The 15298-nt window shown below is 48.0% G+C and overlaps 1 protein-coding gene and 1 long non-coding RNA gene across 10 annotated transcripts in view; both read left to right on the forward strand.

Annotated features, from left to right (window-relative positions):
- The window catches only part of UNC13B (unc-13 homolog B), a 179745-nt gene that overhangs the window by 38636 nt on the left and 125811 nt on the right, over positions 1–15298 (forward strand). For all 9 annotated transcript variants that reach the window (XM_081212557.1, XM_081212561.1, XM_081212563.1 and 6 more), the window contains exons 6-7: positions 1458–1531; positions 2962–3019. In XM_081212557.1, coding sequence (XP_081068683.1) covers positions 1458–1531; positions 2962–3019 — 132 coding nt within the window. The remainder of the gene's footprint in view (positions 1–1457; positions 1532–2961; positions 3020–15298) is intronic.
- Positions 6718–14944, forward strand: LOC308597416. Its single transcript, XR_014012960.1, has 3 exons — positions 6718–8418; positions 8590–8972; positions 12036–14944. It is a non-coding gene; the product is annotated as an uncharacterized lncRNA (long non-coding RNA).

Here is a 15298-nt window from a genome sequence, read left to right on the forward strand (position 1 = left end):
CGCTCCTCTCCTATGTGATAAAATGGACTTGGAAGAAGCGGTATACCTGTGTGTTTGGTTCAGCATGTTTATATTCATGGAGCGAGCTTTGGGTTCAGATGGCTTAAAAAGCTCTCCCACAAGCCATTTCCAAAGTTGCTCAAGGCTTTCTTTGATGACAGAGAGAATATAATGACCTGGTGTGGAGCTGTTGCATGTTTGTGGTGGTGTTTGCGAAATGAATCGTCTTATCTCGGATAAGATGCCCAGAAGCATGCCATGGGAATGGCTCCCTGAAGCCAGGCTGTGACAGGCCGTTGGCAGTCCCCTGCCGCTCTGCCTGGGCAGTGCAAGACAGGGACACGTCTGAGGACGAGGTTTCCATCCCTTTTTGGAAGCAGAGTTCTTGACTGCGTTGTTGGGCATGTCAGAAGCTAGTTCTGTTCTGGCTGGGGCTGGTGGGAGTTGTAGTCCGACGGATCTGGAGGCCTCCATGTTGGGGATGACTGAGTTAGAGGTGCCTTGGTTAATGGGGACGGGGTGACGTTTCAGAGCTCTGTGCAGTCCCAAACCTCCCTGTGGTACCTGCAGAGTGCAAGAGGTCTCTCCTGGCCTAGCACTCTGCTTCCAACTTAACCTGCCAGAGTTTTCTGGGAGATTTTCCAGGCACGCATGGTTCCATCACCTGCTCGAGGCACAGGCATTCTTCCCCTTGGGCCATGGATTTTGTGTTCTCCTCTTTTCATCTCCAGGCTCCCTGCCTTTCCTTTCCCCCCTTAATCAGAGTTCCAAACATTCTGGAATTGGCAAAGCCATCAAGAGACTTGACTTTTATGTTGCTGTATTTGTGATGTTTTCCGGGGTTTCCATTCAAAGAGACTGCCTCTGCAGTCGGTTGTGCTTTGCCGCCTCCTGTTTCTCAGTCTGATCTGAAAAGTGGGGAAAGTATGAAACATTAATTGAACCTAATTAGCGCTTGTTGACACCGTGCCTGCTGTTGCTGCCGCCCTCATTGTTCTGACCCCTGGCCCTCTACCCTTGGCCAGAAAGTCATACTCCTCCTTCCCCTTGGCTCTTGGCAATGTGCACCTGCCTCACCTGCTGACACAGTTCTGTTTCTGTAATCTGACTGTGCAGCTCGCAAGGGTCTGTCCACCATTCCTTCTGTTCTCAACGAGCCCAAGAAAGCCGTGTTGTTTTTACAACTGTGTGTGTGGTTTTTGTTTCTATTCTGAATTGAACCAGCATCCCTGGTCATGTGCTGTTCTGCGTAAGCATGCTCTGCTTTTAAAAGTACATGCCTGGCCCTATGGATGTTCTGGGACGCCCGATGCTGTGGCATGGTTGAGGCTGGGCAGCTGTGGAATTGGGTGGGAAGCTTCTGGGGCCCCCATGTCGGAGCAGAATATGCATATAATAAAATATATTTTGGGGAACGGGGATGGGAGCAGGCGCCTGCTTATTCTGCTGTCTTGCAGACATCCCGGAAGAGGAAGCCAAATACTGGACTCAGAAGTTAAAGCAGATAAACTCCTTGGAGGAAGATGATGAGGTGGGTATGCTTTGCTCTGCTGTGCTCCATGCACACTCCTGCCTTGGGACCTCTTGCTGGAGTCTGGCCAAATGCCCATAGGGGGTTTCTGGGGATCTGGATAAGGTCAGGTGGTATACCCGGCTCTGGATTGCACAATTTGTGATTTCAGCCGGGTGCCCCTATGCTGGAATGCTGCCCATTGAGCAGACATTCCTACAGGCAGGAGGAAGGCTAGTCTAGGACTGTTCTCCCCCATGCATAGCAGGCCAGGTGCCAGGGAGAATTGGCTGCCCTTTCTGGTGGGGGGTGAGAGCATTTGTTCATTTACAGGAGAGGATATCGGACGTGGCAAGTGAGTGGCCTCAGTCCAGCATACCTGAAGGAGTGTCTCCACCCCCAGCCTGGACACTGAGGTCCATCTCCCGAGGGCCTTCTGGCGGTTCCCTCCCTGCGAGAAGGGAGGTTGCAGGGAACCAGGCAGAGGGCCTTCTTGGTGGTGGCACCCGCCCTGTGGAACACCCTCCTACCCTGCCAGCTGTGCAGGCTGACTTTCCATTTCACCATCGGATAATGCAAAACGAGCCACCACTTTTGAAAGCGACAGGCTAACTGAAGGCGTTCTTTGGTTCTGCAGTTATTTATTAGAAATACAGGGGAAGAAGGGGGGGGGGGAGGTAACCAAGACCCCAAGGGAAACTCCCGTTTAGCAACAAAACAAAAGCCCACTGAATCCTGGGGCTGCGTTGGCTAAAAAGAAATCTCAAGGTGGTCATCTCTGCAGAGTGCGTGCATGCAGGTGGGAGAGGTGGGGCCAGGATTTCTGCCTGTTGTATAGCTTTCCAGGCCATTGGTCTTCTGTTGGTGGGTTGGGACCCATTACCAAGAAGTGGCCTGATCTAAGGTGGGGCACAGCAAATACAGAAGGAAATGGCTCCCCAATGCACCTGTGCGTTTAAGGTTCGTCCCTGGGTCTGAGAAGGCGGAAGACCACTGTTCTGGCGCTACCCTGCGCCCTCAATACTTCCTTGCATTTTTATTTAATTTAAGCCATTTATGTTCTGCCTACCCAAAGCGCAGGGCGGTTCACAGCAAAGATTAAAACAGTATAAACACAGTACAACAAAGTTTGGCACTACCAGAGTCCCAGTTGCTGCTCATTCATTTCTGTTTCTTTTCCAGTCCTGTTCCAAATCTAGGCAGGGCTGCACAGGAGAAATCAAACTCAGCTTGCAAACACTTGGGGGAAAGTGTTTGGGGCTTTGTAGCAACCAAGGGGGACCCTGGAGCAGGTGCCTGGAAGGTTTGGCGTGAAACAGGGCAAATGTTTCTTTGGGAGAGGGGAGTGTTTGGTTTTATGGAAGAGGAGAAAAGTGCCCCTAAATGAGATAGCCCCTGTCTGCTGAAAATCGTTTTACTGCATTCCTCATCTCTACTCATTTCCCCCTTAGCATTCGTTTGCGGAAGAGGTCCAGAAGCAGCCGCTGCCCACTGCTGCCTCCCAGTGTTGTAAGTGAGAAATGTTCAGTCGCTCCGTATTTCAGTCCTTCAGTAGGTTGTCGTGCTTTGCTTTCTTTCTCCAGTAGAACAAAGTGTGTTTGCTGAGCTGTCAGTACTTCAGAACCCTGGCAATAATGATCCCTGTGCCAGCCCTGTCTGTCTGGGTCTCTCTTGGTGGTTGCATTCAGACATGGTGTTCGCCTGCCCTTCGTTCTGTGGTTTGGAGAGTGCCATGTCTCAGTGCAGGCAGCTGGGTTCAAGGGGGCCTGTGGGGCAGAGGCAGAAGCCTCGCTTGCCAAGCCCTTTCCTTGCTGCCAGCAGCATTCTTGGCCTTGCAAGTCTGGTCAGGCATGAAGCCCCGGTTGGTCACTGCAGGGCCCCCCTGGGTAGCATGGCAATGGGAGCCGAAGTGGACTGCCTCCTAGAACGGCCGCTCTCTTGCTCAAAACACTGGACCCCTTGGGCCAGGTGTCTTTCAGTGTGTGGACAAGACTGAGTTTTCTGGTGGAAATGGGAGCATAACATCCAAAATCAAATAACAATGTTCTGCATGCAAAGCGTGAAGCGTTCTAGAGGCCTTGATTCTGCATCAGCATAAGTGGCCTGCTTCATGCTTCTCTGTACCCAACATGGAATAAACGATGGTTTCCTGTGAGTGAGCAGCATGCGCTTCCATGCTCAGCCCTGCCTGCTTCACTCTGCCCCCAACTGGAGCGCAGAAGCGAGACCGCCTGTCTTACCCTTGATGTGTGAAGCAGCACTTGCGGGATATTTTCCTCCAAATCACAACTGTAGCCAAGCTTTGCTCGCTGCTCATTTGAGATAAGCCGCCGTTTGTTTCTAACTGTGGGTCACTGTCAGATGCTTCCATTGTCAAGCCAGGAGCTCCAAGTATCAACGACGGCTCCTTCTGCAGGCCAGGGTGCCCCTATTCCCAGCCCTTCCCCATGCCCTGGGGAGATGTGGGGCTGTGGGGATCTCAGCTGCAACTCCTGCCAAGTGGTGCTGATATTTGGATGCAGGGCGTAGGAAGGGGCGAGGGCAGTTCTGTTAAATGCTAGCAAAGAAAACAGAACAGATCCAGCTTTCCCTTCCTAAGTGGTGTGCCAATCTCCAGGGCTCTGTATATCTGAACTGCTCTCCTCCACTGAAACCTGGTAAGACTTGGTATTTAGAGTATTACATGTTGCCGGTTGCTTATCCACTAGGCTGATTAGAGGCTCTCTTCAAGAAGGTTAACATTACGAATTGTTAATTACCCTGTTGCTGGACAAGCAAATTAAATATCTAGTAGCTTAATTACTTTTCTAATATCACTGAGTGGCATTGTATTAACTCATTATTCAAGTATTTATTAAATTTTTATACCACTTAATAGGAATGAAAAATTCTAAGTGGTTTACATAGAAACTTTACAAAAGCAAGTTTTTGTGTGGGGAGATCCCCCCCCCCCTTTTAACTGATTTGGATTGCACAGGATTTGGAGAAGGACATTGACTTAATTGCATATTAAAGTCCATGTGCAACTGAGCAGAAGAGACAAAGGGTTTGCAGTTCACTGCATTAGTGCAACTGAGCTGCACAGCTCTAAGCCCTGCAGGGCTGGAGATCATCCTCACTAGGCCTGTGGGTGGCAAGTGGGCAGAGGACCAAGCTTTGCAGTTCATTACAAAGGCTCCATCCAGTTGTGCGCTGGGCTCTCCGCAGGCGCTGCGAAAGGCCTGCATGATGGAACAGGGAGTCGGGGGAGATGCCTTGCCCTTCAGCTGTGGTTGACTACAACTCCCACCATTCCTTGGCTGAGACTGATGGAGAAGCCCAGAATAAGAGGGGTGTATGTGTTTTAGTTTCTTTATATTAAAAGCCATGGTCACAAAATATTCCCTATATTTTCATGCATGGAAATGCACCTCCTAATTTCAGAAAATATCAAATTATAGAATTATAGAGTTGGAAGGAACCCTGAGGGTCATCTAGTCAAAGCCGCTGCAATGCAGGAATCTCAACTAGATCATACAAGCCCTTCCGTCACTTGGAAGATGGAGTAAGCGTGTTTTCTGCTGCTCTGGAGGGTAGGACTCGAACCCATGGCTTCAGGTTACAAGTAGGAGATGAAGAAGAACTTTCTGACAGTAAGAGCTGCTGGACAGTGGAAGGGACCCCCTCCGGAGGTGGTGGACTCTTCTTCCTCAGAGGTTTTTAAGCAGAAGTTAGAGGGCCATCTGTCCTGGATGCTTTAGTTGAGATTCCTGAATTTCAGTGGGATAGACTGGATGACCTTTGGAAGTCCCTTCCAACTCCACGATTCTATGATTTTTCATTAGATGTGATTAAATTGAATTCTTTTTCCCATTTTGGTTTTATCAAATGTACGCCATTATAATCTGCTTCTAGTAAAAAGTTAAATATTTTAAATAGCTGGCCTATTTGTTGCTTAGATGTCGGAATTTTCTCAAATTGTTCAAATTAAATTTTTTTGAAAATGCACCACTCCATGTGGGGGCCCTGCCAACGCTACAGTTCTGTGATTCTATGATCTGGCAGAACCATTCCTTGAATTGTCAAGTCTTTGGACGTTGTCATGCTGCTTTTTCTCCAGGAGGAGTCCTCAGGCGGAGGTCTTGAGGCCTCTCTTAGCACCGGGAAGAATTTCCTCCCTAGCCAGTAGGAGGACATGAGCAGCTGCTCTGTCCACTCGGGCCGTTTGCAACATGATAAATGCATCGCACAATGATAAGTGAAATGTCATGCTTGTACTTTCTCTAAATAAGCTTAGCAGAAGGCTTTGCGGGAGCAACAACAGGGGCAGGGCAGGAAGGAGGGGCAGCTCACTGGGGCTGCAGGAAAGGGGCAGGGCTGTTGCAGAGGAGCTGTGAGCGCCCAGGACACTGACCTCACGTGTCGCTTGGAAGGTCCGATGCTCTCTGAAGCGGCTAATGCGCAGGATCTTTATTTTCGGTTTTGGAGCTGATTTTTTAAATAGCTGTTCAGTGGTAAAAAAAATATCCTGCTGTGTGAATATTCTTAATCTTATATAAAAAGAAGAAGTTGGAAACATCTTGTTAGAAAATCGCTTCTGTTTGCCAGAGAGAGAAGAGGCCAACTGGCAGATTGTAAAGCAACTTCATGTTTTTTGCTCCAGGTTTAAAATACCTATTTTTGAAAGTTGTGTTGCTCACCGAAGCAGGTGCTGGCTTATGCGCAGAGCGCTCCCAAGATCTTCCAGAGGGACTTGCGCATGTTGGGTTTCACCCTCGGAATCCAAGGGGCTTCCTCCCTCCTCGAATGGGAAAGGGGCAGGCAGCAGCAGCAGCCTCTGCTAGCCCACAGCCAAGGGTGTCCTCACCTGTTTGAGTGTACAGCACACATCTCAACATATTCTGTTCATGGACTGATCAGGCCAGTAGCAATGGCAGCACATGTTTGAGGCCTTTATTATTATAATTACTGTATATTTATTTATACACCTCCTTTTTCTTTGACTCAAGGTGGCTTCCTGATAAAAATAAGAGCAGCTAAAATCATAGGGAAGAAAGCATTTAAAAACAATGAAACACTGGTAGAATTAAAACTATAGATAGTGCTGCATGCCACCCCAATCTCCAAGCAGCGCCAGATTCCAGGGGTTCCAGGTGCTTCCCCGGGGTTCAGTTTCCTCTGATGGAGGGGACAGCAGAGACTGTGGGGTCTTTAGGATATATGGTTTATTTGCACATATATGCAACCTGAGGCTACGATGATGGGGCTTGCAGCATTAGTAGAATCATAGAATTGTAGATCCACGAGGGTCCTGCTTCTCCCATAGACACAGCCTTGGATTCCAGCAGAAATCAAGCATGTCTCTCTCTCCCAGGCTTCAGCCTCCAGCCTCTCCCAGCTTTGAGCTCACATGCACCTCAACTCTGGCTTTTGTCCTCCTAACTACCGGCGAGTTTGGGAGGCCCCCCCCCCCACATTTGTGCTCTGGCACAGAGCCACTTCCTTTGTTACCTTTATGACCCATACTTAGGGGAGCCTTAACTGGAAGCTGGCCTGGCTACTTCAGCTGAATCCTTGCTGGATCTAGGAATCCGAAGGGACTCAGGCATACGCTCCCCCCTCAACATTATATATAAAGCATATGGAAGCAGTCCTTTCCTCCAAAGCCTGTTGGAAGAAGAAAATCTACACTTGACGGTGGAAGGACAAGTCTAATGTCTCTAGGGAGGGAATTCCAAAGTCTTTGCAGATTTACCCCAGTGGAGGAACCTGAGAGGGATGTGGAAGGGCTAAGGAAAAATGGGGGGTCTCCCTCCCCCTGCCCCACGTCATTTCCTAGAGGTTCTTGCAAGTGACCCTTCTCGGATCTAATGGGATGGACTGTTTGAGCAGCTGGAATTCCTCTGCGGCTCATATTGCTTTGTTGATTTGCTACTAGGCTTCTGTTTGCAGTGGCTCAGCCTATTTGCCTTTGCATCCAAGCTCAGCATCCATGTGTCAGAGAACTGGCAAACTTCTGTTTGCTGGCTGAAGGGTATTTTTTTGTGTCTCAAGAGTGCGCAGGCTCCCTGCACCAGCAGAAGTTGGTCCAAGGAACGGTCTTCAGGAGCATCATGAAGCACATAGTCTTTACTAAATTAAATATACATGTATACACTTTGGACAGCGGTAACGTGTGAGTGTTCTTGGTGGTTGCCTCAGGAAAAGCTGTTTACACAGGGGCTTGTCCATGATCTTCGGTTGCTCTGAGTTTGCCAATGCACTGGCTGTCAGAACCACTTAGCATTTTTGAAGGCTGGGATTTCCAATCCGTACTTGTTTCTGGAGGTGTCAACTTCCATTATAATCTGCAGTGAGTCATCTTCCCACTCTTGCAGGCTTGTCTTCTCCACTCAGTTATTCATAACACAAAAATGGTGCAGAAAGATGCTCAGAGTCTCTGAACTTGGTTTCTGCGCTCCTGACTTTTGAGACTCCAGATAGTGGCTGTGTTGAAGCTGCCTTTTGAAAACTGGGTGGCCAGTGGCCTGGCATGGAGTTGCCACCATCTGTACATGCTGTGGCCAGGAAGTGCTCTGATCCTTGTTCAACAGCACAGATGTAGCAGCTGGAAGACCACCTGGTGTGGAACGTATCAGAATTTGACGGACGAAACCTCCTGCTTCTGACGTTAGGAAAATGTGATATCCCAGTACTGAAGGCCAATATTTAGACTGTGCTCCGCAAAGGATTTGTCATCTGCGTGAATGCATCGTTGCACAAACCGTGAATCTTCAGATTCCAACACAGAGAGCCAAAGAGAATGCCGCTGAGTGATTTTCCATGGTCCCAAATGGTGTAACTGTTTGGAGAAGAATATATAGAACAAATAAGTGCCACTCCCCCCACATCCGTGTGCCAAATAAAGTCTCTGTGGCTGGATAATTACCGTATTTTTTGCACCATAACACTCACTTTTTTCCTCCTAAAAAGTAAGGGGAAATGTCTGTGCGTGTTATGGAGGGAATGCCTACAGGTGGCATGCCTACGGATTTTCCTCCTCTAAAAACTACGTGCGTGTTATGGTCGGGTGCGTGTTATAGAGCGAAAAATACAGTAAGTGGAGAGTCCAATATTTGTAGAGACAGATGGCACCTCCGTTCCTTGTTATGAAAGACACAGCCATCTGGTTGTCATGGAGAAGGCTAACAATGCCTGCTGCACTCAGATACCATTTGCCCGGGGGCTCCTATGGCAGCCAGGTAATGCCTTTCACTTCCAGGAGCGTATCAATAGTTCGGGTGTCGCCCAACCCAGCCTTGGGAAGTCTGGGCTGGATGCAGTTCATCACCGGAGAATCCTTGGGAGGTCCTCTCCCAGCCGCCTTTCGTCCGGGGGGGAAAAGGGCTTCTGAGGCAGCCCATTTTATTGCAGTGGGATAGATAGGCAGTACTGGCCATGGTGGTTTGTTTCTTGGCTGTTTCTCCAGTTCTTCCAGTGAGAGGTAGGAATTCTTCCACATCTGCAGACAGATGGTAGATTTCTTGTTACTTTGCTGCTCGTAATTAGATTTTCACCCCACCCTCCCTTCCAAAAGAGCCCAGGGCAGCAGACAACAAAAAAGGCAAAAATGATACAGATGTTTGAAAGTTTTTTAAATCATCAAGTATCCCCGTGGAACGCCCTCCCATCAGATGTCAAGGAGATGAGTAACTACCGTATTTTTTGCTCTATAAGACCCACTTTTTCCCTCCTAAAAAGTAAGGGGAAATGTGTGTGCATCTTATGGAGCAAATGCAGGCTGCGCAGCTATCCCAGAAGCCAGAACAGCAAGAGGGATTGCTGCTTTCATTGCGCAGCAATCCCTCTTGCTGTTCTGGCTTCTGAGTTTCAGAATATTTTTTTTCTTGTTTTCCTCCTCCAAAAACTAGGTGCTTCTTATGGTCTGGTGCGTCTTATAGAGCAAAAAATACGGTATATAGCATGTAGGAAACACCTGAAGGGAGCCCTGCATATGGAAGCTTTTTAAGGTTTAATGTTTTATTATGTTTTTCTATATGCTGGAATCCACCCTGAGTGACTGGGGCAACCCAGTCAGATAGGCAGGGTGCAAATAATAAAATTATTATTATTAAAAAGGTAAAGGTACCCCTGCCCGTTTGGGCCAGTCTTGCCAGACTCTAGGGTTGTGCGCTCATCTCACTCTATAGGCTGGGAGCCAGCGCTGTCTACAGACACTTCCGGATCACGTGGCCAGCGTGACGAAGCTGCTCTGGCGAACCGGCACCAGAGCAGCACACGGAACACAGTTTACCTTCCCGCTATAAAGCGGTACCTATTTATCTACTTGCACTTAAGAGTGCTTTCGAACTGCTAGGTGGGCAGGAGCTGGGACCGAACGACGGGAGCTCACCCCGCCACGGGGATTCGAACCGCCGACCATGCGATCGGCAAGTCCTAGGCGCTGCGGTTTTACCCACAGCGCCACCCGCGTCCCATTATTATTATTAGAACATCCTTTTTAAAGACATCAAATATTATGAAGGGCCTGGAAACCAAGGCCTTATGAGGAACGGTTGAGGGAACTGGGAACCTTTAGCTTGGGGAAGAGACAGCCGAGGGCTGATCTGAGAGCCATCTTCCAATATCTGAAGGTCTGTTACATGGAAGATGGAACAAGCTTGTTTTCCGCTGCTCCAGAGGGGAGGACCTGAACCAATGGATTCAAATGACAAGATAGGATATCCTAGCTAAACCTTTTGAAGAACTTTCGGACAGTAAGAGCCGTTCCACAGGAGCCACTACTGAGAAGGCCCTGCAGTGCTTCCGAATCCCAGTGGCTAGAGGAGGGCTCTTGCGCTCAGGTCTTAATTGCGCATTTTGCGCAGGCCTGATCCAACAGGCTCTTCTTCTGTTCTTGTGGCTTGTTGCCACATTGCTAATTTGTGGGTCCTGCCCATAAGTCCCTCAGCCCCACATTGGAGGCAGCACCAAAGGCATCGTAGTGGATGTGGCATTTTCTGTGGGTGCTTGAAATGCACTTATTATTGTTGCTTATTAAATAATGTGTATTTTGCTTTTCCTGCTTTTCCTGAGTATGTCACTTTGCCCCGTGTTTTGGAGAGGAATGGAAGCAGGTGAATGGCATGACAGATGTAGGTTAATACACTGCCAAGTCAGCAAGATACTTGTTCTGCTGTAGGCTATACACTCTCTCCTGCAGTGTGGCAGAAGCTGGGGTAGGGAGACAAAATCAGCCGGTACCAAGTGCTGAACTTCTCTTTCAAATCAGTCTTGACGAGGGCAGATGCTTCTGTGTAGTATGACGGCTGCTAACATGATTCACGGAATAATCCGGATCAGCACAGTGTCTGAATTGGGGTCTGGCTGAGAGGTGCACCGATGCCCCCTCAGCTTTCCTGATGGCCAGGTGAATCCTTTTCAGCCTAGCAGAATCCCCGAATTCTTTTTGTTGCAGAGCTCTTCAGGCACCCAGCATAGAGGTCCTTTTAAAGACATAAGACCCTTTTTGTAAGTCACAGCGTTTTGGGCATTCTCACCATCAGTTTTACAAATTCCAAGGCTTAACTCTATTTTAACCTTAAAAGGTATTTAAAAGAAAAAGAAAACTATCTCTGCACAGAAGATGAAAAGAAACATGAAAGTGATTACTTTGCTCCTGAAATTGGCATATAAGTGCAGAAGGCATATACCTTGAGTTACAGTATTAGGAAAATGCCAAAATTTGATCTACAGTTTCACCATAATGCTCTCTTAGAGAGGTATAAAGTGGCCATTTTGACCACCAAGTCTCTTACGTGGAGTTATTTGGGCCAGGCTAGGCCCACCTTCAAATCTCTGATTCTTTCCTGAACTGGTTAAGGTAAAGGACCCCTGGACGGTTAAGTCTAGTCAAAGGTGACTATGGGGTGTGGCACTCATCTTGCTTCAGGCCAAGGGAGCTGGCATTTGTCCACAGACAGCTTTCCAGGTAATCTGGCCAGCATGACTAAACCACTTCTGGCACAACGGGACACCCATGATGGAAGCCAGAGTGCACGGAAATGCCATTTACCTTCCCGCTGCAGTGGTTGGTACCTATTTATCTACTTGCACTGGTGTGCTTTCAAACTGCCAGGTTGGCAGAAGCTGGGACACAGCAACGGGAGCTCACCCTGTCGCGGGGATTTGAAACGCCAACCTGATTGGCAAGCCCAAGAGGCTCAGCGCCAGCCATGTCCCCGTTTCCTGAACCCGTGCACCTTTAAGCCAGTGATGGAGAACTAAGCTCTTGTGTTTGTCAATTTCCCATAGAAATAGCTGGTGGACCACGGAGAATCAATTTCCTAAAGCAGGTAGATTAATTGGGGGAAAGCTCTGAGCTAATGTGAATTACAAAAAGCAGTTAACAGGCTTAGCTGAATCGGAGATGACTGACACCAACTCATTGAGAGCTCTAGCCGTGGCCCAACTGTTTGAGAAGGAGGAGGGCAACAGAGATGGCAAGAGCTCTCCCGACCAAGAAAAAGATAGATGAAGGTGCAGAATTGTTTTTGTTGCCCACCAGCTGGATTTCAACTAAATACTGGGATGAGCTGGTGGCGTGAGCTGCTTTGAGTGAGAGAGGCTGCCTTGGAAGGAAGGTGATGGACTCTCCTAGGCCAGGAGCTGCCAGGAAGCAAAGCCTCTGCCTTACGAAGAACATCAGGCCTGGCAAAGGTTAAACCTGCTTGCTGCTTGTTAAGTAAAGCGATGAACATCCCTGATAACCCCAGTGCTTGTAGCTTCTGTTTATTTTCATGGATACCTGGCTTTTCTTTCCTCCTGGAAGGCACCATGCTTTGGTGGAAAATTTCACAGACAGTCTCCCCTCCAGATACTGGCCAGACTCAGACCTGCGTCAGCTATAAACTCCCCCAGCAGCCCAGGCAACAGGTGATTGATGAAGGGCCCCAAAGCAGAAATGCAACCAAAGTGTGCTCAGAGACCAGTAATCTCCATGGAAAAAAGGGAGTGGGAAGCCTCCCGCTGCTTGTCGGATTAAACGGGTATTCTTGCAGCCGTGATGAGGCAAGGTGCTGAAGCTCCTCTGGGAAGGCTGTGTGCCTTCTCTACCTGAGTGGTCTCCAGACCTGCTGTGCTGTGTTCCTGTGAGCAGGCTTTGCTTGCTAAGTTTGATTAGGGGCTTCCTGCGCTCTGCCTGCGGCTCCGACAGACCCACTTCGGCTGCCAGAGAGGAATGACTAATCGGCGCAGCTTCAGGACAGAAAGGGAGATGATAGTTTTCTGACAGTCTGTCTCTGGGAACATGGCAGCAGCGTTCAGCCCTTTGGATTCCACACAGCCTCCAGCCTTTGCTGTGGTCTCTCCCAGCTCCCCTCCCGATCCTGGCACCATTGAGCCTTCTTTGTAGCATTAATTGGAAGGTGTTGGTCTCTCCAGAAGATCTGACTCAGTTTACAAGGGGGCCTTAGCCAAGTGGGAGGGGGAAGCAAGAAGTATTTCTTGTAAGCTGGACTAGCGACAGAGATGCTTTTGGGCATTTCTCTGCAGAGGTTTGTGTGGATGGTTTGTAGCTTTTAAACCCAAAGGAACATCGTGTCTTCAGGCTCCTCTCGCTGGCGTGTGGGTGGGTGGCTGGAACAAAACAGCCCTGGGTGCTTTGAAGACCCTTATTTCAAAGGTCTCCTCTTTGCTTTCTTCACTACCCGTTATAAAAGTGTAGATGTGGGATCAATGGCAGTCCAGCGGGCTTCCTGTGCTGCTGGGATGTCGTGCTATGCAATAACTTTTTAGTTTTAGTCACAGGGTTTTGGGAAATAAGCCAACACAAGGCTTTGGAGGAGAGCAGCAAAGATGAGAAATGTTTTCTGTGCTTGACTAGGATGGGGAAAGTCCAGCTTGGAAGAGAAAAGTTGGTTCATCCTGGAGGGTGGGGAAGCTGCTGCTGACCAGAGTCAAGGCATTTAAAGTTCTGGACACAGCTGAGTGGCAGGTCCCAAGTTTGATTCCTGTCACCTCAGTTGAAAAGGATTTTGGGTGGCAGTGCTGTGAAAGGCCTTGGGGAGCTGAGCAGCCTGACTTCGCCTAAGGAGGCTTTGTGCGTTCAGCTGACTCACAGAAGGTGGGATTTCTTTCCCCATGAGATGCTTTGAAGAAGAGACTAGCAATTCCATGGTTCATTTTGTGAGACTGAGGAATCCAGCCATTGCAGGCCTGGCTGGACCTTACAGACCCAACAGATGCGTTCCCTCTTCAGACGGTTGAAAACCAGGAGCTCAGTTTTAGTAAGCCAATAACCAATTTAATAGCGCCTGGGCTGTCAGATATTCGCTCATAGAACCTCCCCTGCCTTGTTTTGTTAAATGCTTTGTGATGGCTCTTTGAGGTGTTGGCAAACGTATTACTAAAATGTGACATGGCTGAGATGAAAGACTCCGTGTTGGTGAAGGACTTGTCAAACAATTTACTATCGTTGTGTGAATTTATGTGACCTATAAAAAGCTCAAGCAAGCATTTTTTTTTAACCTCTCCTTCCCCTTTCCTAAAGAAACCCCCAAACCAAACAAACCTGCTATTAATATTTGCTGCTGATCCAGCCCGGTAAGATAAAAAGCTCATGCCCCAGTTGTGTGCCAAGTCATTAGTTTCCTGCCCTGTGGATTCCTGCAAAGCCTCTCCCAACCCAGGTTTGTTGCTCCAGATCCGCACATGCCAGGAGTTCGTGAGTAGGAGGAACCATCCACCTCTCCTCTGCCACTGCCGAAATAATGCTCTTCCAGTTCCTGGAATGGTCTTCCAGTTGTCCATTTTTGCCAAATCTTGAAAAGCGCATCATATAAAAACAGCTGGGCCATAGGAAAGACAACAGAAGCAGCTGCTCTTTCAAGAGAGCATCAGAAACACTTGCAAATATTCCCTGGGAAAGGGAGCCCATGAGTGGAGGGGCCTTAATGCCTGGGTCCGTGTTGGGAAACAGGGAATGGAAGTGAGGTGGCAGTTCTGTATTTTTTCATGCTGTTTTGATTTTAAATTGTATCTGGTTTTTTAATCTGTATTTCTGTTCTGGAAAACGACTTTGAGACCCTTGGTGAGAAATCTAAATTTTAAATAAGTATTGGAGATGGTCTCTTTGCAAACAAAAACATTAGACTATTACAAGTAGTAAATAGTGGTGGTAATTGGAGTAATAGAAGGTTCACACTGTGATAACATTCAGTCATAGGTTTTATTTTCACTTCTGTAAGGTTATTTTGGCATGAAGAAAAAAATATGAAAGAACCACCCCCCTCTTTATTTCAGGGTTCACCCCAACTGAAAATCGTTTATGAATAGGTTTAAACTGTGTCTATCCAATGCAGATTTCGGGAGACCTCCCTGAAGGCAGAGTTAGAAATTAAGGGCCACTTTTCACAATGGAGAGCAGATTCCTCCCAGGATCTGTATTTTGACCTGTCTAATTTACTCCTAAAAGGAACTGTCATCATTAATTAATTAATTAATTTTTATAATGAATGATTTTAGAATGTTGTTTATGTTGTACTTTTGTACTGTTTTATTGTTGTTAGCCGCCCTGAGCCCGGCTTCGGCTGGGGAGGGCGGGATATAAATAAAATTTATTATTATTATTATTATTATTTGGTGTTTGGTGGTGGGCTTGGGACGAAGAGAAGAAAAGTGCTGCACACAAATCGCGGCTGAATTTTGGAGTTCCCCACCACCACATGAGCAATAGCTCCGAAGGCTTTGGCAGTAGATCAGACAAATGCGTAGAGAATAGGTTTATCATGACTTTTCAATTAACTTCAAGCCCTGCTGGCGAGTTTGCAA

Source organism: Podarcis bocagei (genome assembly GCF_964188305.1).
Source record: "Podarcis bocagei genome assembly, chromosome: 11".
Classification (NCBI taxonomy): Eukaryota; Metazoa; Chordata; class Lepidosauria; order Squamata; family Lacertidae; genus Podarcis; species Podarcis bocagei.